Raw genomic sequence first — 23,311 nt, 5'->3', positions numbered from 1 at the left:
GCTGGAGACTGGAGCTGTTTCTATTCGGCCATCTTGCTCCGCCCCCTGGAATTAGTCTTAAATGACCTATGCTGATGTATCATAATGTATCATGGTGAAATTCGCAAAGTTCAAAGGTAAAGAGAAAATAATACAAATCTCCAAACAGTGGTGGGGGGAAAACAGCATAATGTAACATAGAAGGAATGAAACTAAATGAGCATTTTAAGCTCAACTTTGGAAGGTTCAAAAAATGGGGGGCAAAATCTATCAACAATGAGAGATATGCATATAGGCCAAGAAACTATACAAAGACAAGGTATTGTTCCCAGATCTTTGTTAAATACATTTACAACATGCAAGGATTCAAAGTTACAATCTGCATAACTTATCTGTAGAAACCACTTGAAAATTTTTTCTAATTAAACAAAAAGAAATAGATTGATGAATGCAAGATGTGTTAAAGACAAATTATTCATCGGACACTTGTTAAATATGACAAGACAGATTTTATCTGGCTATTGCAATAGGGGGAAGAGGTTGAGCGAGCTCAGCTTCAAAAACAGCACAGCTGAGGATTTATACCCTAAAATCAGAGTAATTGAAATGCTATTTATAAGCAATGAAACTGAATGAATATTTGAACTTCCACATTGGAAGTTTCAAAAATGTGGCAGAAAAAAAAAAAAAGGTGATGAGAAATATGGACTGTAGGCCATCTACCGTCTATACCTAGAGAAGTTACTCACATATCATTTAAATGAAGGTACTTAAGAGATGCAAGAATTCAGCATTTATAATCCACATAACAAGACTGTAGAAACTGCCTGAGAATCTCTCTAATGAAAAAATAAGAAAGAAAGACAATAAACCAGTGGACTAAAGAATAATGGAGATCATAAACAATATTGTGTGTGTGTGTGTGTGGTGCATATGTTGGAATCTTTTATGTGTAGTATAAGGTTTCTTGAACAATGATCACATTTCATAGAAAAACTGAATACTATTCTAGTATTACAAGTAGTAAATTATCTCTGAATCATCCCATGGAAGTGGAAACCTTTTTTGGAAACATCAAGTATAAGCCTTATGATGACATAGTGCTTAAACATATATGTCAAATATTCAATATACACAAATTCCTCAATAAACTGTAATTATAGTATGCTAAAAATATTTTACATCCTAGCACTTTGGGAGGCCGAGACGGGCAGATCACGAGGTCAGGAGATCAAGACCATCCTGGCTAACCCGGTGAAACCCCGTCTCTACTAAAAATACAAAAAAAACTAGCCAGGCGAGGTGGCAGGCGCCTGTGGTCCCAGCTGCTCGGGAGGCTGAGGAAGGAGAATGGCCTAAACCTGGGAGGCGGAGCTTGCAGTGAGCTGAAATCTGGCCACTGCACTCCAGTCTGGGCGACAGAGCAAGACTCCGTCTCAAAAAAAAAAAAAAAAAAATTTACATAACACATTAAAAACATGTTACTTTCTAATCGAAATTAAAAATAAATAAAAATGCTTATTATATTCTTAGATATTTAGATATTAAGAAATATTCGTAGTTCATTTTCCTGGTTAAATAAAGAATAGAAATCTTGTCTTAATAACTGGTTTGAGACATGAATTAGAAATATTATTTTGTTGTGTGATGTGATCAATGAGAAATCTCTATGTTTCCCCATAGTTTTTACATTCCTTCCAGTCAATTTTTTAAAATCCCCCAAAAACTACTATCTCCCACTATAGAGTTGGTCTGAGAAGAAAAGGCAGGGCTCTGATTTCTAATGGGATGGAACAGAAAGGAAAAGTAGACATGAGCTGAATGGTAAAATAAGCGTCTTCATCTCTCAACCAGGAAGCTCACTAATCAACCAGGACTAGAAGATCTGTACTCATGGAGAGTACATTAAATAGGTCTGCAGTTTTCTTCAATCTTCATTAACAAACAGCTCTTCACATATCTAGGTCATTGGAATTCTGTAACTTTTCTTGCCCTAAAACCCCTAATTCAATGAATGTAATTATGCTAAGAAGAGAAAACAATTCATTGATCAAAAATGTCATCTGTTGTATGATTATCCGTTATAGTAAAACATTATTTATACTGTTTTTTTGTTTTTTATTTCAAGAAGTGAAACCTTGCAATTTTCCAGAAATTCAACATGGAGGTCTGTATTATGAGAGTAAGCGTAGACCATACTTTCCAGTAGCTGCAGGAAAATCTTACTCCTATTACTGTGATGCAAATTTTGTGACTCCTTCAGGAAGTTACTGGGATTACATTCATTGCACACAAGATGGGTGGTCGCCAACAGTCCCATGCCTCAGTAAGTAAACCTCTTTACAATATGTGCATAAAACTTGAAAAGAGTGAGAGAAAAGCAAATAAATGATTACATTGTCTTATACAACAGAAATAGGACCAAAGGAAGAGTTATTCACGCAAAAAGACCAAAATGGATCTTTTCTGTTATGAGATCTTCATGAAAATTACATGAGAAATAAATGTAGGAACTTTAGGAGAATACCTATATAATTTAAATATATTTTATCATAAAAACTAAGGTTAAGTAACATTGAATACTGACTTTTTTGTACAAACACTTAGCACTAGCTTTAATTTTTCTTGAGTTATACATTAGTTTTGAGTATTGGTGCAGTGTTATTTAAATATTCTAAAAGTTATTTTAATATAGTATTTTGATCAAATTCGTGTCTCTAATTTACCTTTAAATCATTTTATGGTCCTTAGGACAATGTATTTTCAATTATTTGGAGAATGGATATAATAAAAAATATGGAAGAACGTATTTAGAGCTGGTCTCCTCCCAGATGCATTGGTGTCAGTTAGTCCACTTGTTTGAGATCCCAGTATGTCTGTAACTGTCTAAGATCTAGACATTTAACTGGAAAATTTTGTATATCAACCCTCAAGCTGAATTTATGTCTTTTTATTTTAAAACAAAAGCCTATCTAGTTCCCAGTTCCAAATGTGTCTGAACACATTTATAAGTTCTGAATAATTAGTGGATTCTGTCACTTAATAGGGTCAAGTAACAATAGAAATATAAGTCAGTGGCCAGGTGCGGTGGCTCACTCCTGTAAAACCAGCACTACGGGAGGCAGAGATGGGCAGATCACTTTAGGTAAGGAGTTCAAGACCAGCCTGGCCAACACAGTGAAACCCATCTCTACTAAAAATACAAAAATTAGCCAGATGCAGTGGCACAAGCCTGTAATCCCAGCTATCCAGGAGGTTGAGGCTGGAGAATGGCTTGAACCAGGGAGGCGTAGGTTGCAGTGAGCCTAGATTGGACCATTGCACTCCAGACTCGGTGAGAGGGCAAGACTCCATCTCAAAAAAAAAAAAAATATATATATATATATACACACACACACACACACACACACACATACACACATATATATGTTATGAAGATCACAAAATACATTAAATACACGTTAAAGTAACACTGCTTCAGTGTTTATATCAAAGTGAATGCATTGATTTAAGTAGATTATAAAATTATAGCATTAATTAAAAAATACAATGCTTGCCCAAAGGTCACTTGTACGTCTCTCACATGCTTTAAATTAAGCCTTATAATCAGTTATAGCTGACTTTCACTTTTTAGGTAAAGGGGTCTCTGAAAGTTCTTTGTATGTATTGTTTGCAATTTACAAAACATTCCATTATAGAAACTATATGATAATTAGGATACAATAAGAATGAAGGGGAATGGGAATCTTCTTGCACATTCATAGGAGCACTGTCCTCAACAACAGCCTAAGCCTCTGAAAGAAAAGTCCCTTTTTCTCCTGCCATAGGCACCAACTCTGTTATTAATGCACCTAAAAAATATTGTTGTGTGTCAAGCACCTTTACAGGTATTGAAAATAAAATTGTTTACAAGAGAAACTGAACACTGTAGTTTAGAGGCGGGAGGAGATTAATAGAAAAGTAGGCAAGAATAGATCAGAAAACTCATGATTATGACAAATGCTATATTATAAAATATGTATCATCTTTAACATGATTTCTTTTCCTTTCAGATAGTAAAATTGGTCCACATTGATAATATATAAAGAACATATACATTACTAGTATACTAGAACTTATTTTTATTATCTTGTTTGTTTGTTTTTTTCCTGCTTACATTTCCACATTTCTCTCAAACACCATGTCTATAAGGGTTTAAGACCCACTTAAGATGACAACCATTTTAAATTCCTGGAGGCTAAAGATTTGCAAATTTATTTCTTTGTCTATGGTAGCAGTGTGCACTGTATCTTTGCCTGAGAAATGGCATTTGACTATATGAGGTGTAACATCTCTTAATAGCATCAAAAAGATTCAGGTTATTGCAAAGCAGCCAGAAATTCTTCCAAAAATTATAGGGAATTCAGAGTCTGCAAGATCTGCATTCCTCCTCAAGGCCTGCCAGAGCTCTGTTGACAGTCTCAAGGATTCCTTGCTTTTATTCTGCCTTTCCCTGTGTTTTCACTATTTTCTTTCAAAATTCATGGTTTATTTTAGGAACATGGATGTCTAGGAAACTTCCAGTTTTGCTGTTTTCAATTCCTTAACAAATATTTCATTGTTTTACCGTGTTGCCATGTTTTTACTTATTCCCTTCTATAAAAGAAATATTCAACAAATATTTACTTTTTTCTCTACTTTTGTTATTTTAGGAACATGCTCAAAATCAGATATAGAAGTTGAAAATGGATTTATTTCTGAATCTTCTTCTATTTATATTTTAAATAAAGAAATACAATATAAATGTAAGCCAGGATATGCAACAGCAGATGGAAATTCTTCAGGATCAATTACATGTTTGCAAAATGGATGGTCAGCACAACCAATTTGCATTAGTAAGTGATTTACATATTCCCATTCAGTTTCTGTCAACTTCGTTCCTCTCTTTGAGATGATAGTGTTTTACTTAAAAATATAGAAAACACTTTTAGGAGTAAAGAGATACAAATACTTCTAATACCATTTAACATTCTGTGCCAGACTAAGCCTTTTTTGCCTTTTAGAGTAATGGCTACTTGGGAAGATGATCATTCCATCTCTTTCAATTCAATTTGCCTTTGCGTAAAAGCAATCCCATCAGGTACAGACTAGTTAGGCAGCTGCATGGGACTCTCAGCAAAATGTATTAATTGTCAACAAAAACTTTGTTCTTTTCCCTTTCTTCGTATTTCAAAATTATCAACTGCTTATATTGTATTCCTTGCTCACACTCAGCAAAGATGTACATGTCGGGGAAGGGATGAGTGCTTAATTCTGAGTTTCTGCTAGCCTCAGGAGAATGAGACCTTAATAATTTGTATCAATGATGCAACTGAGGAGAACCAACTCAGAAAATTATTTCCAGCTTGTAATCTAGTACAGAGAAAACAAGTAAAGGAAAAGGGTAAGTGGGTGGGCTGAATGTTTACAAACCTCACACTTGGCAATGGATTCCTTACAACTAAAGTTCTCTAAAACATTCCCAACTTGTAATTACTTATTATTAAAGTGATTGCATAATGAACAATGGAAATCTTGCAGTGGCAAAAGTTGATCTTTTTTGTCTTTTCTCTGTAGACATTCACAAAGATTTTTAAAGATAAATTATTTAATTTATTTTTAACACACATATTGATATATAATTTACATAGTGCAAAATTCACTTCATTTTCAAGTCTACAATTCAACTATTTTTATCCATGAGATGAAATGGAAGGGACTACTGATACATAATAGAGCATGGATGAATCTCAAAAATATTAAGCTAAGTGAAAAAAAGAAAGGATACAATTAGAAAGTGATTATCTCAAAGTTACTCTGAGGTTTGGGAGCTACAAAATATCAATTCCTACATTTCTAGAATACTGTTTTCAATTTCTATGCTTATCATGGGTTCTGCAAAAGATAAAGCTGCATAGTTTAATCTAATTTGACTCAGCTTTGATAAATGATCTAAGACCTGTAAAATAAAAGATAATACGTTTTTAAAACTTTTATAGAACCTATATCCAATGAATATAATTTTAATCCAACATACACCCTTACTGTCAGTAAATTGGTTACATAAATATGTACATTAACTTTTAAATTCACAAAATTTTATCGTCTTTAAAATAATACATTATAATGATAAAGGTAGACTGTAATAATAGCCAATGAGATGTTCCCAAATAAAAATAGGTCTGACTAAATATTCTTGATATGTTTCTCATAGGATTTAAATGATGAGAAGGATCATATATAGGGAAATATATTTTTCTCTTCTAATTAACTATTACAGTACAAAGAAAACACTGATTATCAAACTATTTTTAATAGTACTCAATTTATTAGCACACACTGATTGGTAAATGTTATTACTACAATGGGACTTTCTTAGTTGAATTGTATATCATATGGCATAAAAAAGCAATCCTCAATTTTATTTTGTTTCAGAACTTTGTGATATGCCAGTTTTTGAGAATTCCAGAGCCAAGAGTAATGGCATGTGGTTTAAGCTCCATGACGCATTGGACTATGAATGCTATGATGGATATGAAAGCAGATATGGAAACACCACAGGTTCCATAGTGTGTGGTGAAGATGGCTGGTCGCATTTGCCAACATGCTATAGTAAGTATTTTATTCAAGTATTTCTTTTTACTAGAATTAAATAAGTAAACAAAAACATACATATGTATACGTACACATATATGTACGTATACATATATGTACATATTCATGTAGTACTCATTTGAGTGTGAATTACCTTAAATCTTAAAAAAAAAAAAAACCAAGGTTGAAAATGCAAATGTCTTCCTAAGGCATCAAATAAGATACAGTTAAGAGTATATAAAAAACTTTATTCAGAAAGTTTCCAAGAAAACTGTTGATTTTTCTCTACATAAAAAATACTCTTTTTTTCAGATTCCTCAGAAAAGTGTGGGCGTCCTCCACCTATTAGCAATGGAGATACCAAGTCCTTCCCGCAAAAAGTGTATCTGCCACAGTCAACAGTCGAGTACCAGTGCCAGTCCTACTATGAACTTCAGGGTTCTCAATATGTAACTTGTAGTAATGGAGAGTGGTCAGAACCACCAAGATGCAGATGTAAGTTCTTAATATTCTGGATCTGAGAAAATTAGAGTAATAAGTTTGATCTTTGCTTATTTATACTAAAATTTTTATGGGTTATTACCCTAGAACTGTGTTCACAAACAGCTATTCTGCTGAATGTTTGCCTTTCAGATCTTAATATGTAAGTGTATAAGCTTAGAAAATTTCATGTAAACGATGACAAAGTTTCTTTTTTAAAACAGGAATGTTCAGAAACCTCAATTTGTTAATGGACACAATGAGTCTTCAAGAATGACATCCATTTATTGCAAACATCTGAAATATAGCATCTCACCTTGACATCAATAACCATTTTCACATTACTAACACTTAGGTAAATAGTTTTCAAAGAGTTTTGAAAACACTGTTTTAAAACCATGAACTTGGAACCAATCCAAATGTCCAGGCCCAGATGATAGACTAGGTAAAGAAAATGTGGCACATATACACAATGGAATACTATGCAGCCATATAAAAGGATGAGTTCATGTCACATGTTCTCACTCGTATGTGGGAGCTGAACAAGGAGAACAGGTGGACTCAGGGAGGGGAACACCACATACCAGGGTCTGTCCTAAGTTGGGGAGCTAGGGGAGAGATAGCATTAGGAGAAATACCTAATGTAGGTGATGGGTTGATGGGTGCAGCAAACCACCATGGCACATGTATTCCTATGTGAAGAAACTGCACGTTCTACACATGTACCCCGAACTTAAAGTATAATAAAAATGATGCACTATTAACTAAAATTCTACTTGAAAACCTGAAATGCTTCCTGAGAGAGCACAGAGCTAGTTAACACTGAGAAGTTCTGTTTCTGATTATTGTTCTTTCTTATATTTTACCAGTATCTCTAGCAAGCAAGAAAGAAATTAACAGAAAGTTCAACCATTTCCAAATCCCAATGGTTTCTGTTTTAACCTTTGTCTCCTCTGCCCTTGTCCCAGAATGAAAATGAATACACTAAAAACGCCTCAAGTCTGTAATGTAGGTATACTCTCAGAATTTTGTCCCACAAATCCTATGAACTTAAAGTAATACAATTCAAAATATGAGCCACAATAATTATGGTAACAACAATAAAACCTAAAAGTAAGTTTGCCACCAATTTCTACTAACCTATAAGGTATAGCCCTGGGATATCCATCAGGCCTTGCATATCAGAGCTTCCTATCACAGCTCTTAAACTATAAACTCATGAGTTTTTCAAGTGCTTAAGTTCCTCAGTACAGGATGATACAAGCAGTTCTTTTCCGTGATATGACTCATTTCCTTTATTTTGCTGCTATGCTACATTTTACCTTTTATATTGACTGATGATGCTGATATTTTGGCTGATCCTATGATGGGCTAAACCTTAATTATTGTCCCTATTTATGTATCCACTTCTGTAGATGATCATGTCTAAGTCTGGGCTCCAAACCATACAAGTGGCAAGACTGCAGAGGAAAATTAGTACCCTCAAATCAAAATAGTTTACAAGTATTTCCAAACTTGATTCCATAGGAAAAATTAAGTATTAGGTTTCAGAGATAAATTCTGAGTCTTTTTTTTTTTTTTTTTTGAGACGGAGTCTGGCTCTGTCGCCCGGGCTGGAGTGCAGTGGCCGGATCTCAGCTCACTGCAAGCTCCGCCTCCCGGGTTTACGCCATTCTCCTGCCTCAGCCTCCCGAGTAGCTGGGACTACAGGCGCCCGCCGCCTCGCCCGGCTAGTTTTTTGTATTTTTTAGTAGAGACGGGGTTTCACCGTGTTCGCCAGGATGGTCTCGATCTCCTGACCTCGTGATCCGCCCGTCTCGGCCTCCCAAAGTGCTGGGATTACAGGCTTGAGCCACCGCGCCCGGCGAAATTCTGAGTCTTATATTTGATTGACTGAGCAGATGGACACTTCTAAGATGCGTTTCACAGCAAAAGCATTATCTCTTCTCACAATCAAGAACAGGAAAGGATTATAATTATCTGAAGACATAAGATCAGTTCCATGATACAAGCAAGACTATGTGTCTTCAAAACTAAAGAAGCAAAGAGCATTCAAGCAGAGAATTCTAAGGAAAAAGGCAACCTTATGGAAAATATTACATATACATATGGCATATTAAAGCAATGAGGAAAACTTAAACAGGCAGTAGGAAACTTTAGCAAGATTTGAAAAATATGTTTGGAGAAGTATTTAGTGCTCAAATAATGTTTATTTGTGAATTGTAAACAAACAGCCCCTAAATGTATTGAAGAGCTCTTAAAAATTTTTGGATTTCAGAAGTGCTATGTAGTACGTTAAGAAATTTATTTAAGTAAGTCCTTGAAAGATGTATTAAAATATGATTTGGGGAAATTTCTAAAGAAATACTAATGTTAATGAGGGCTAAACTTGAGTGCCGAATACTTGCATCAAAAGAAGAGAAGAGGAATGAATGACATCATCAAAAATGGAAAGCTTACCATGGAAGAATTGGGCTTAATACCTAAGGTATGGGTTGATGGGCGGTGCAAACCACCATGGCACACTTTTACCTATGTAACAAACTTTCACATCCTACACATGTATCCCAGAACTTAAAAAATTATTATAAAAATTTTTTTAAAAATCTAAAAGAAAACGAGCCAGGCACGGTTGCTTCCACCTATAATCCCAGCACTTTGGGAGGCCAAAGCTGGTGGATCACCTGAGGTCTGGAGTTCGAGACCAGCCTGACCAATATGGTAAAACCCTGTGTCTACCAAAATTACGAAAATTAGATGGGCATGGTGGTGTGTGCCCATAGTGCCAGCTACTCGGGAGGCTGAGGCAGGAGAATTGCTTGAACCTGGGAGACGGAGGTTGCAGTAAGCCGAGATCGCACCACTGCAGCCTGGGCAACAGAGCGAAATTTCGTCTCAAAAAAAAAAAAAAAAAGAAAGAAAGAAAAGAAAAGAAATAAAAAGCCCTTTATGTGGAAGGTAACATAATCAAAACAGTCATCTCTTATATCATTGTCTGTTACAGTGAAACATTATTTATACTATTTTTGTTTTTTGTTACAAGTAATGAAACCTTGTGAGTTTCCAGAAATTCAACATGGAGGTCTGTATTATGAGACTATACGTAGACCATACTTTCCAGTAGCTGCAGGAAAATCTTACTCCTATTACTGTGATGCAAATTTTGTGACTCCTTCAGGAAGTTACTGGGATTACATTCATTGCACACAAGATGGGTGGTTGCCAACAGTCCCATGCCTCAGTAAGTAAACCTCTTTACAACAATATGTGCATAAAACTTGTAAAGAATGGAGAGAGAAGAGCAAATAAATGATTACATTGTCTTATATGACAGAAATGGTACCAAGGGAAAAGTTATCCAAGCAAAAAGACCAAAATGGATCTTTTCTGTTATGAGATCTTCATGAAAATCACATGAGAAATAAATATAGGAATTTTATGAGAATACCTATGTAATTTATACATATTTTATCATGAAAACGAAAGATAAGTAACATTGAATACTGACTTTTTTGTACAAACATTTAGTAGTAGCTTTAGTTGTCCTTCAGTTATACATTATTTTGGGGTATTGATGCAGTCTTATTTAAATATTCTAAAATTATTTTAATATACTGTTTTGATTAAATTCATGTTTCTAATTTACTTTTTAATCATGTTATGGTCTTTGGGACAATGTATTCTCAGTTATTTGGAGAACGGATATAACACGAAATATGAAAGAACATATTGACAGGGTCAATCTGTAAAAGTTGAAGTCTGTCCTGACTACGGTCTTCCAAATGTGCAGACCACAGTTTCATGTACAGAGGATGATTGGTCTCCTCCTCCCAGATGCATTCATGGCAGTTAGTCCACTTATTTGAGATCCCAGTATGTCCGTGACTGTCTAAGATTCTAGACCTTTAACGGGAAAATTTTGTGTAGCAATTCTCAAGCTGAATATAGGCCTTTTTTATCGTTAGATAGAAGCCTAGCTAGTTTTCAGTTCCAAATATGTATGAATACATTTATAATTTCTGGATAATGAGTGGATTCTGTCACTTAATAGTCAAGTAATAGAAATATAAATTTTGAATAGCACAAAATAAATAAAATACAAATGAAAGTAATACTGCTTCAGTATTTATATTGAAATCATGCTAAATGCATTGATTTAAGTAAATTATGAAATTATAGTATTAATTAAACAATAAATATAAGGCTTGCTCAAAGGTCACTTGTACATCTCTCACAATTATATGACATCTGTGGTTATAGTTAGTGTTCTGTTGCTTTAAATTAAGACTCATCTTCTGTTATAGCTGACTTTCACTTTTTAGGTAAAGGGGTCTCTGAAAGTTGTTTGTGTGCATCACTTGCAATTTACAAAACATTCCATTATAGAAACCGTATGATAATTATGATATAATTGACATGGAAGACAATAGAAATCTTCTTACACCTTTGTGGGAGCAACTGTACTCAACAATAGCCTAAGTCTCTGAAAGAAAAGTCCCTTTTTCTCCTACTGTAGGCACCAACTCTATCATTAATGCACCTAATAAATATTGTTATGTGTCAAGTGCTTTATAGATATGAAAATAAAATTATTTACAAGAGAAACTGAACACTGTAGTTTAGAGGTTAGAAGAGATTAATAGAAAAGTAGGCAAGAATAGATCAGAAAACTCATGATTATGACAAATGCTATATTATAAATATTTATCATCTTTAACATGATTTCTTTTTCTTTCAGATAGTAAAATTAGTCCATTACATTTTTTAATTACTAACTAAAAAGGAACATACACATTACTAATATCTTAGAACATATACATTACTAAAATAATTACTACATTAGTAACATATAGAACATATACAATAATATATGAAGAACATATACATTACTAATATATTAGAACTTATTTTTGCTATCTTGTTTGTTTGTTTGTTTCCTGTTTACATTTCCACATTTCTCTCAAACACTATGTCTATATGGGTTTAAGACCCACTTAAGATGACAATTATTTTAATTTTCTGGAGACTAAAGATTTGCAAATTTATTTCCTTGTCCATGGTAGGAGTGTGCACTGTATCTTTGCCTGAGAAATGGATTATGACTATATGAAGTCTAAGATCTCTTAATAGCATCAAAAAGATTCAGGTTATTGCAAAGTAGCCAGAAACTCTCCCAAAAAGTCCTAGGGAATTGAGAGTCTGCTAGATCTGCATTCCTCCTCAAGGCCTGCCAGAGCTCTATTGACAGTCTCAAGGATTCCTTGCTTTTATTCTGCTTTTCCCTGTGTTTTCACTATTTTCTTTCAAAATTCATGGTTTAAGAACATGGATGTCTAGGAAACTTCCAGTTTTGCTGTTTTCAATGTGTTAACAAATGTTTCATTGTTTTACCATATTGCCATGATTTTACTCGTTCCCTTCTATAAAAGAAGTATTCAACAAATTTTTTTTTCCTCTACTTTTTCTATTAGGAACATGCTCAAAATCAGATATAGAAGTTGAAAATGGACTTATTTCTGAATCTTCTTCTATTTATATTTTAAATAAAGAAATGCAATATAAATGTAAACCAGGATATGCAACAGCAGATGGAAATTCTTCAGGATCAATTACATGTTTGCAAAATGGATGGTCAACACAACCAATTTGCATTAGTAAGTGATTTACATATTCCCATTCAGTTTCTGTCAACTTCGTTCCTCTCTTTGAGATGATAGTGTTTTACTTAAAAATATAGAAAACACTTTTAGGAGTAAAGAAATATAAATACTTCTAATATCATTTAACATTCTGTGCCAAACTAAGCCTTTTTTGCCTTTTTAGAGTAATGGCTACTTGGGAAGATGATCATTCCATCTCTTTCAATTCAATTTGNTGCCTCAGTAAGTAAACCTCTTTACAACAATATGTGCATAAAACTTGCAAAGAATGGAGAGAGAAGAGCAAATAAATGATTACATTGTCTTATATGACAGAAATGGTACCAAGGAAAGAGTTGTTCAAGCAAAAAGACCAAAATGGATTTTTTCTGTTATGAGATCTTCATGAAAATCACATGAGAGATAAATATAGGAACTTTAGGAGAATACATATATAATCTAAACATATTTTATAAAAATTAAAGATAAGTAACATTGAATACTGACTTTTTTGTACATTTAGAGTAGCTTTAGTTTTCCTTCAGTTATACATTATTTTTGAGTATTGATGCAGTCTTATTTAAATATTCTAAAAATTATTTTAATATACTATTTTGATTAAATTCATGTCTCTAATTTACTTTTCAATCATTTTATGGTCTTTAGGACAATGTATTCTCAGTTATTTGGAGAATGGATATAACACAAAATATGAAGGGACATATTGACAGGGTCAATCTGTAAAAGCTGAAGTCTGTCCCGACTACCATCTTCCAAATGTGTAGACCACAGTTTCATGTACAGAGGATGATTGGTCTCCTCCTCCCAGATGCATTCGTGGCAGTTAGTCCACTCGTTTGAGATCCCAGTATGTCCGTAACTATCTGAGATCTAGACCTTTAACAGGAAAATTTTGTATATCAACTCTCAAGCTAAATATATATCTTTTTCATTTTTAAGTAGAAGCCTAGCTAGTTTTCAGTTCCAAAGATGTATGAATATATTTATAATTTCTGGATAATGAGTGGATTCTGTCACTTAATAGTTAAGTAACAATAGAAATATAAGTCATGAATAACACAAAATAAATAAAATACAGGTGAAAGTAACACTGCTTCAGTATTTATACTGAAATCATGCTAAATGCATTGATTAAAGTAGATTATAAAATTATAGCATTAGCTAAAACAATAAATATAACGCTTGCTCAAAGGTCACTTGTACATCTCTCACAATTATATGACATCTATTGTTATAGTTAGTGATCTGTTGCTTTAAATTAAGACTCATCTTCTGTTATAGCTGACTTTCACTTTTTAGGCAAAGGAGTCTCTGAAAGTCGTTTTCGTGCATCACGTGCAATTTACAAAACATTCCATTATAGAAACCGCATGATAATTATTATATAATTGAGATGAAAGACAATGGGAATCTCCTTACAGCTTGTAGGAGCAACTATCCCCAACAATAGCCTAAGCCATAGGCACCAACTCTATCATTAATTTGCCTAATAAATATTGTTGTGTGTCAAGTACTTTATAGATATTGAAAATAAAATTGTTAACAAGAGAAACTGAACACTGTAGTTTAGAGACTGGAGGAGATTAATAGGAAAGTCGGCAAGAATAGATCAGAAAACTCATGATTATGACAAATGCTATATTATAAATATGTATCATCTATAACATGATTTCTTTTTCTTTCAGATAGTAAAATTGGTCCATTTACATTTTTTTCTAATTACTAATTAGAAAAGAACATGTACACTACTAATATCTTAGAACATAACATTACTAAAATAATTAATATCTTATGCATATACCCATTAGTAATGTGTAGAACACATACATTACTAATATATAAAGAACAAACACATTACAAATGTATTAGAACTTCTTTTGGCAATCTTGTTTGCTTTCTTTTTTCTGTTTACATTTCCACATTCCTCTCAAATACCACGTCTCTATGTGTTTAAGCACCCACTTAAGATGACAACCATTTTCAATTGTTGGAGATAAAGGATTTACAAAATTACTTTCTTGCCTGTGGTAGCAGTGTGTACATTATCTTTGCCTGGGAAATATCATTTGACTTAACGAGGTGTAAGATACCTTAATAGTACCAAAAATACTTAGGTTGTTGCAAAGTAGCCAGAAAGTCTTCCAAAATATCATTAGGGACTTGAGAGTCTGGTAGATCTGCATTTTTCAAGGCCTGCCACAACTCTGTTGACAGTCTCAAGGATTCTTTGCTTTTATTCTGCCTTTCCCTGTGTTTTCAACATTTCCTTCAAAAATTCGTGGTTTCCTTTTAAGAACACTGATGTTTAGGAAACTTCCAGTTTTGCTGTTTTCAATTCATTAACAAATGTTTCATTGTTTTGCCATATTGCCATGTTTGTACTTGTTCCCTTCTATAAAAGAAGTATTCAACAAATACGTATTTTTTCTCCACTTTTTCTATTTTAGGAACATGCTCAAAATCAGATATAGAAATTGAAAATGGATTTATTTCTGAATCTTCCTCTATTTATATTTTAAATAAAGAAATGCAATATAAATGTAAACCAGGATATGCAACAGCAGATGGAAATTCTTCAGGATCAATTACATGTTTGCAAAATGGATGGTCAGCACAACCAATTTGCATTAGTAAGTGATTTACATATTTCCATTCAGTTTCTGTCAGCTTCTTTCCTCTCGTTGAGATGATAGTGTTTTACTCAAAAATATAGAAAACACTTTTAGGAGTAAAGAGATACAAATACTTCTAATACCATTTAACTTCTGTGCCAGACTAAGTCTTCTGCATTTTTAGAGTAATGGCTACTTGGGAAGATGATCATTTCATCTCTTACAACTCAATCTGCCTTTACATAAAAGCAATCTTATAATGTACAGACTAGTTAGGCAGCTGCATGGGAATATCAGCAAAATGTATTAGTTGCCAATAAAAACTTTGTTCTTTTGTCTTTATTTGTATTTCAAAATTATCAACTGCTTGTATTGTATTCCTTGCTCACACTCAGAAAAGATGTACATGTCAGGGGAGAAATGAATCCTTAATTCTGAATTTCTGCTAGCATCAGGAGAATCAGACCTTAATAATTTGTATCGATGATGCTACTGAGGATATCCAATCAAAAAATTATCTCCAGCCTATTGTTTACTACAGAGAAAACAAGTAAAGGAAAAGGGTAGGTGGGTGGGTTGAATGTTTACAAACCTCATACTTGCCAATGGATTCCTTACACGTAAAGTTCTCTGAACATGCTCGACCTTTACTTATTATGATAAAGAGATTGCATAATGAACAAAGGAAGTCTTTCAGTGCCAAAATTTGATTTTTTTCTTTCCTTTTTAGATATTCACAAAAAGTTTTAAAGATAAATTGCTTAATGTATTTTTAACCCAGAGGACTGTTGTATAATTTACATACTCCAAAATCCACTTCTTTTTCAAGGGTACAATTCAACTATTTTTGGCCATGAGATAATATGGAACCTTGATACATAATACAACATGGATGAATCTCAAAAATATTAAGCTAAGTGGGAAAAAAGAAAGATATACTTACACAGTGATTATCTCAAAGTTACCATAGGTTTTCCAGACTGTATCAATTCCTACATTTCTAGAATACTGTTTACTATTTCTATGCTTATCCTGGACTCTGTGTAAAGTGTATACTTCAATTTTACTCAGCTTTGATAAATGATCTACATTAAAACTTGTAAAATAAGCGATAGGCTGCTTCATAAATTTGTATAGAGCTTATATCTAATTAATATAATTTTTATCTAACATATACACCCTTACTGTTAGTAAATAGTTACATAAATACATAAATAGTTACATTTAAATTCACAAAATTTTATCATCTTTAAAATTCACAAAGCTTAAAATCACAAAAATTTTTTATTTTTCTCTTTCTTTTCTTTTCTTTTTTTTTTTTCTTGAATCGGAGTCTCCCTCTGTCTCTCAGGCTGGAGTGCAGTGATGTGATTTCAGCTCACTGCAAGCTCCGCCTGCCGGATTCAAGCCATTCTCCTGCCTCACCCCTCTGAGTAGCTGGGATTACAGCTAATTTTTGCATTTTTTGTAGAGACGGGGTTCACCATGTTTTAAATTCACAAAATTTTATCATCTTTAAAATACTACATTGTAGCATCGTAATAGTAGACTTTAATAACAGCCAATGAGATTTTCACAGATAAAAATAGGACTGACTAAATGTTCTTAGTATGTTTTCACAGAATTTAAATGATAAGAAGAATATATAGAGAGAAATATATTTAACTATTGTAGTTAACTATTATAGCACAAAAAGCACTGATTATCAGACTATTTTTTAACAGTACTCAATTTATTAGCACACACTGATTGGTAAATTTTATTCCTATAATGAAACTTTCTTAGTTGAGCTGTACATCATATGGCATAGAAAAGCAATCCTCAATTTTATTTTGTTTCAGAATTTTGTGATACGCCTGTTTTGGAGAATTCCAGAGCCAAGAGTAATGGCATGTGGTTTAAGCTCCATGACACATTGGACTATGAATGCTATGATGGATATGAAAGCAGATATGGAAACACCACAGGTTCCATAGTGTGTGGTGAAGATGGCTGGTCGCATTTGCCAACATGCTATAGTAAGTATTTTATTCAAGTATTTCTTTTTATTAGAATTAAATAAAATAATAGACAACTACATATGTATATGTACACATATAAGTGTGTACATATATATACATATATATGTAGTCCTCATATGAGTGTGAATTATCTTGAGACAAAAAAAAAAACAAGGTTGAAAATGCAAATGTCTTCCTAAGAAATCAAATAAGACACAGTTGAGAATATATGAAAAGCTTTATTTAAAAAGTGTCTGATAAAACTGTTGATTTTTCACCACATATAAAATATTTCTTTTTCAGATTCTTCAGAAAAGTGTGGGCCTCCTCCACCTATTAGCAATGGAGATACCAAGTCCTTCCCGCAAAAAGTGTATCTGCCACAGTCAACAGTCGAGTACCAATGCCAGTCCTACTATGAACTTCAGGGTTCTCAATATGTAACATGTAGTAATGGAGAGTGGTCAGAGCCACCAAGATGCATAAGTAAGTTCTTAATATTCTAGATTCTGAGAAAATCAGAGTAATAAGTTTGATACGTGCTTATTGATACTAGAATTTTGATGGGTTATTACCCTAGAACTGTGTTCACAAACAGCTATTCTGCTGAATGTTTGCCTTTCAGATCTTAATATATGTGTATAAACTTGGAAAATTCCATGTAAACAATGACCAAGTTTCTGTTTTAAAACAGGAATGTTGGCCTGGGGTGGTGGCTTATGCCTGTAGTCCCAGCACTTTGGGAGGCCAAGGCAGGCAGATCACGAGGTCAGGAGTTCAAGATCAGCCTGACCAACATGGTGAACTCATCTCTACAAAAAAATATAAAAATTTGCCAGGCATACTGGCACGTGCCTGTAATCCCAGCTATTCAGGAGGGTGAGGCAGGAGAATCGCTTGAACCCGGCAAGCGGAGCTTGCAGTGAGCTGAAAACACGTCACTGCACTCCAGCCTGGGCGACAGAGCAAGACTCCATCTCAAAAAAAGAAAAAGAAAAGAAAAGAAAAAGAGAGGAAAAAAAAACAAACAAGAATGTTCAGAGTCTGCAATTTGTTAATGAATACAATGATTCTTCAAGAACAACATCTGTTTATTGCGTACATATGAAATGCAGCATCTCAGTTTAACAACAGTGATCATTTTCACATTATTAAAACTTAGGTGAAGAGTTTTCAAACAGTTTTGAAAACATTGTTTCAAAAAACCACGAACTATTAAATCCTACTTGAAAACATGAAATTCTTCCTGATAGAACACATACCTGGTTAACCTGAGAAGTTCTTTCTCCGATTATTATTCTTACTTATATTTTATCAGTATTCCTAGCAAGCAAGAAAGAAATTAATGGGCACTACAGCCATTTCCATAACCCAATGTGTTTCCATTTTTACCTTATTCTCCCCTTCCCTTATACCAGAATCAAAATGAATACACTAAAAACCCCTTAAGTCTGCAATATAGGTATACTCTCAGAATTTTGTCCCGCAAATCCTATGAACTTAAAGCAACACAATTCAAAATAAAAGCCACAATAATTATGGCAACAACAAGAAAACCTAACAGAAAATTTGCCACAAGTTTCCTCTAGCCTATGAGGTAGAGCCCTGGGATATCCATCAGGCCTTGCATATCAGATAACCTATTCCTATCACAGCTCTTAAACTGTAAGTTCATGAGTTTTTCAAGTGCTCAAGTTCCTAAGTACAGGATGATACAAGCAATTCTTTTATGTGATGTGACTCATTTCCTTTATTTTGATGCTATGCTACCTTTTACCTTTCATATTGACTGAAGACATTGATATTTTGGCTGATCCTAAAATGGGCTAAACGTTAATTATTGTCCCCTATTTATGTAACCACTTCTGTAGATGATCGTGTCCAAGTTTGAGCTCCAAACTATGCAAGTGGCAAGACTGCAGAGGAAAATTAGTATCCTCAAATCAAAATAGTTTACAAGTATCTTCAAACCTGATTTCATAGAAAAGTGTTAGGTTTCAGAGATAAATTCTGAGTCTTAAATTTGATTGAGGATATGGACACTCCTAAGACGCGTTTCACAGCAAAAGCGTTACCTCTTCTCACAGTCAAGAACAGGAAAGGATTATAATTATCTAAAGATATAAGATCAGTTCCATGATACAAGCAAGACTTTCTGTCTTCAAAAATAAAGAAGCAAAGAGCATTCAAGCAGAGAATTCTCGGGAAATATTTTCCTTATGGAAAATATTACATACACATATGGCATCTTAAAGCAATGAGGAAAACTTTCCCGGGCAGCAGGAAACTTTAGAAAGTTTTGGAAAATATGTTTGGAGGAATATTTAGAGTTTGAATAATATTTATTTTTGAATTGTAAGCAGCCCCTGAATGTATTGAAGAGCTCTTAAAAATTTTTGGATTTCAGAAGTGATATGTACTATGTTAAGAAATTTATTTAAGTAAGTGCTTGAAAGATGTATTAAAATATGATTGGGGAAATTTCTAAAGAAATACTAATGCTAATAAGGGCTCAACTAGAATGCAGAATACTTGAGTCAAAAGAAGAGATAGATGAGTGAATGATATCTTTAAGAACTGAAAGTTTTATCAGGTAAGAATTAGGTTTAATACCTAGGGTATGAGTTGACAGGTGCAGCAAACCACCATGGCACACATTTACCTATATAACAAACCTGCACATCCTGCGCATGTACCCTGGAACTAAAAAAAAAAAAAAAATTATAAATGTTTTTAAAAAAGAATTTTATAAAAGAAAACCCATATGTGGAAGTAACATTATCTTACCGATTTTACAGATGAAGGCAGAGTGAGATAGAGTAATTTGTCCATAATCATGTAGGGATTCAAATTAACTCTTGTGTGCTTATCCTTGCCTCTCTTTAAAATAGAAAATGAAGATGACAGGGATAGATGATGGTGATATATAGAGATATAATTGATAGGTATTGAGGTATATTTATGTATGTATGTATGTAGAGAGAGTTTCATTTTAATAGATGACTATTAGAAAGATTTAGCTTTCTACAGTTCTGTTTCTACATCATGGGCATAAGAGAAAAATAGAAACAAAGAATTAAACTAGCAAAATGTGAGTACATTTGGAGTGTTTGTAGTCATGGCTGGTCGAATAGAGGGGAAAGGAGGATAAATAACCAAGACTCCAACAGAATGTATTAGCATAATCCTTTTTGATATGAAGTCACTAGGGTAGACATAACATGTTTTAGGGAAGAAGAGTTCAGGTTCTAGAGAAAGACTGCCAGAGTCCACGTTTATCACCCTCACCTGATGATCTCTGCTGTGACATTGGGGAAGTGCAACTGAACTTACTGTATTTGTAAAATGCTAAAGTCAGTATGTAGCACAAGTTAATAACTATTAACTATTTGGATTATTTTATAATTTTATTTTACCCTAAAGTGTTCATTAGGATGCATTTTATTTGCTCATGAAAGGGAAGATTATGATTGTTAATTGATTTTTTCTGCTTTCAGATCCATGTATAATAACTGAAGAAAACATGAATAAAAATAACATACAGTTAAAAGGAAAAAGTGACAGAAACTATTATGCAAAAACAGGGGATACCATCGAATTTATGTGCAAATTGGGATATAATGCAAATACATCAATTCTATCATTTCAAGCTGTGTGTTGGGAAGGGATACTGGAATATCCCAGATGCGAATAAGAGCATTGTTACCCTAAATGTATGTCCAGCTTCCACTTCTCACTCTTGTAGTCTCAAAGCTTGCAAAGATAGCTTCTGATATTGTTGTAATTTCTATTTTATTTCAAAGAAAATTAAAATAATACTTTCAATTTGCAACTTAATATGTTCTCAAAAATATGTTAAACTAAATTATTGCTTATGCTTGTACTAAAATAATAAAAACTAGCCTTATATTGGACTTCTTATCAATGAATTAGTAACTATAGAAACAGATAACTGAATGGCTTTCTGCGTATTGTATAGTATACCTAGACATAGAAACAAAATGACTTTAGACTTTATTTGGGGAAGTAACAATACCATAAAATTAGATATTAAAGTTGTAAGTGAAAATAAAAACACTATAGTATTCCCTTATTGCAGCCATGGTCCTCTAGATGCAGTTAACCAAATAGGGCCATTTTTATTAAAAGTAGTGTTTCCTGTCAAACACTGACATTATATCATTATCATGATTTAAAGGAAGTAGTACTGAAGAAGGTGAATTATTATCATTTTCGTGTGAAAAAAGAAAAGAGGTTTTGCTAACCCTTTCAGAGCATTGGGAATACAGCCAGAAGTGCATTAAATGTATATATTAACTTGGGCAATGCTGACACTTTAGGATGTTGAAGCCAGGTACACTAATCCTAGCATTTTGAGAGGTCAAGCTAGGCAGATCATCTGAGGTCAAAAGTTCGAGAGCAGTCTGGCCAACATGGTGAAACCCTGTCTCTACTAAAAATAGGAAAAACTAGCTGGGCGTGGTGGCGTGCACCTGTAGTCCCAGCTACTCAGGAGGCTGAGGTGGGAGAATCACTTTAACCAGTGGGGCTAAGGTTGAACTGAGCCAAGATAGTGCCACTGCACTCCAGCCTGAGCAATAGAGTGAGACTCTGTCTTAAAAATAAATAAATAAATAAATAGGATGCTGAAAATTCCTATTTAAGGAAATAATTCTGTTTCTGATTTATTTAAGGCTACATTTGTGTTTTCTTAATACAAATATTTTAAAAGTTTCTTCATATGTGGTTTTTGTATTTCTTATTGTTTTGCTTCAGATTTTTTTTGTCTTTTCTCCTGTTATTGCGTTAATAACTACTAACTATTTGGATTATTTATATTTACTCTCATTCTGTTCTGTACTTGATTTTTTTTGTATATAAGGATTTTTTTTAAAAGATTATTTTTCCCTGTTAACAAATTGAAATCTGTATTCACTTTAATAGATGTTTGCCCCCAGTTAGCATATGCTTAGTGAGAAGTTGCAGGGTAAGAAGAAAAGAAAACAAAGTTCCCTTCCCCAACATTTTTCCTGGTTATAGAGAAGAAAGCATGAACTTGTATAATGATCTAGTCCTCTACAGCATGAGAAATATTAATTGCTAGACTGAGGTTTTGGTGACTAAAGCTAGGAATAACTTTTTAAGACTGAAGAATGAGGTAAGCTATCAAATCTAACTGGGTTTTCACATAACAGGTTTGCAGAGACTGGTGAATAAAAAGTAAAAAATTGTTTTATTAATTCCAGTGACTAACATTACTTCATCAACATATATCATAAATAAAATTTCAAAAATAATTGTTTATATGGTTTGGCTGTGTCCCCCCTACCCCCGCAATTCTCACCTTGAATTATATAATCCCCACACATCAAAGGTGGGGCCAAGTGGAGATAATTGAATCATGGGGGCAGTTTCCCTTATACCCTACTCATGGTAGTGAATACGTCTCATGAGATCTAATGGTTTTATAAATGATAGTTTCCCTGGACAAATTCTCTTGCCTGCCACCATGTAAGATGTACCTTTGCTATTCCTTCACCTTCTGCCATGATTGTGAGGCCTTCCCAGCAATGTGGAACTGTGAGTCCATTAAACATCTTTCCTTTATAAATTACCTAGTCTCAAGTATGCTTTTATTAGCAGTGTGAGAATCAACTAATACAGTAAATTGGTACCAGTAGAGTGGGGTGCTGCTGTAAAGATAACAAAAAATGTACAAGTGACTTTGGAACTAGGAAACAGGCAGAGGTTGAAACAGTTTGGAGGACTCAGAAGAAAGCAGGAAGATGTGGGGAAGTTTGGAACTTCTTAGAGACTTGTTGAATGACGTTGACCAAAATGCTGATAGTGATTTGGACAATACAATCTAGGCTGAGGTGGTCTCAGATAGAGATGAGAAACTTGTTGGGAACAGGAACAAAGGTGATTGTCGCTATGTTATAGCTCAGAGACTGGTGGCATTTTGCCA

At 33.7% G+C, this 23,311-nt stretch overlaps 1 protein-coding gene across 4 annotated transcripts in view; it reads left to right on the top strand.

Moving 5' to 3' along the window:
• Nucleotides 1-21,250, top strand: part of LOC112610401 (complement factor H-related protein 4) — a 42,303-nt gene extending 21,053 nt beyond the window's left edge. Inside the window, exons 2-10 of one of the 4 annotated variants that reach the window (XM_025363926.1) lie at nt 2,111-2,305; nt 4,671-4,853; nt 6,433-6,609; nt 6,904-7,086; nt 10,115-10,312; nt 15,179-15,361; nt 17,185-17,361; nt 17,647-17,829; nt 20,841-21,250. In XM_025363926.1, coding sequence (XP_025219711.1) covers nt 2,111-2,305; nt 4,671-4,853; nt 6,433-6,609; nt 6,904-7,086; nt 10,115-10,312; nt 15,179-15,361; nt 17,185-17,361; nt 17,647-17,829; nt 20,841-21,037 — 1,676 coding nt within the window. In that variant the 3' untranslated portion in view covers nt 21,038-21,250. Of the gene's footprint in view, nt 1-2,107; nt 2,306-2,730; nt 2,799-4,670; nt 4,854-6,432; nt 6,610-6,903; nt 7,087-10,114; nt 10,313-10,807; nt 10,920-15,178; nt 15,362-17,184; nt 17,362-17,646; nt 17,830-20,840 lie in introns of all 4 variants that reach the window. The other 3 variants (XM_025363921.1, XM_025363967.1, XM_025364044.1) reach the window with 3 other exon arrangements.
• Nucleotides 21,251-23,311: the final 2,061 nt, after the last annotated feature.

Source organism: Theropithecus gelada, chromosome 1 (genome assembly GCF_003255815.1).
Source record: "Theropithecus gelada isolate Dixy chromosome 1, Tgel_1.0, whole genome shotgun sequence".
NCBI classification, from domain to species: Eukaryota; Metazoa; Chordata; class Mammalia; order Primates; family Cercopithecidae; genus Theropithecus; species Theropithecus gelada.
This window is presented reverse-complemented; position numbering and strand designations above follow the sequence as displayed.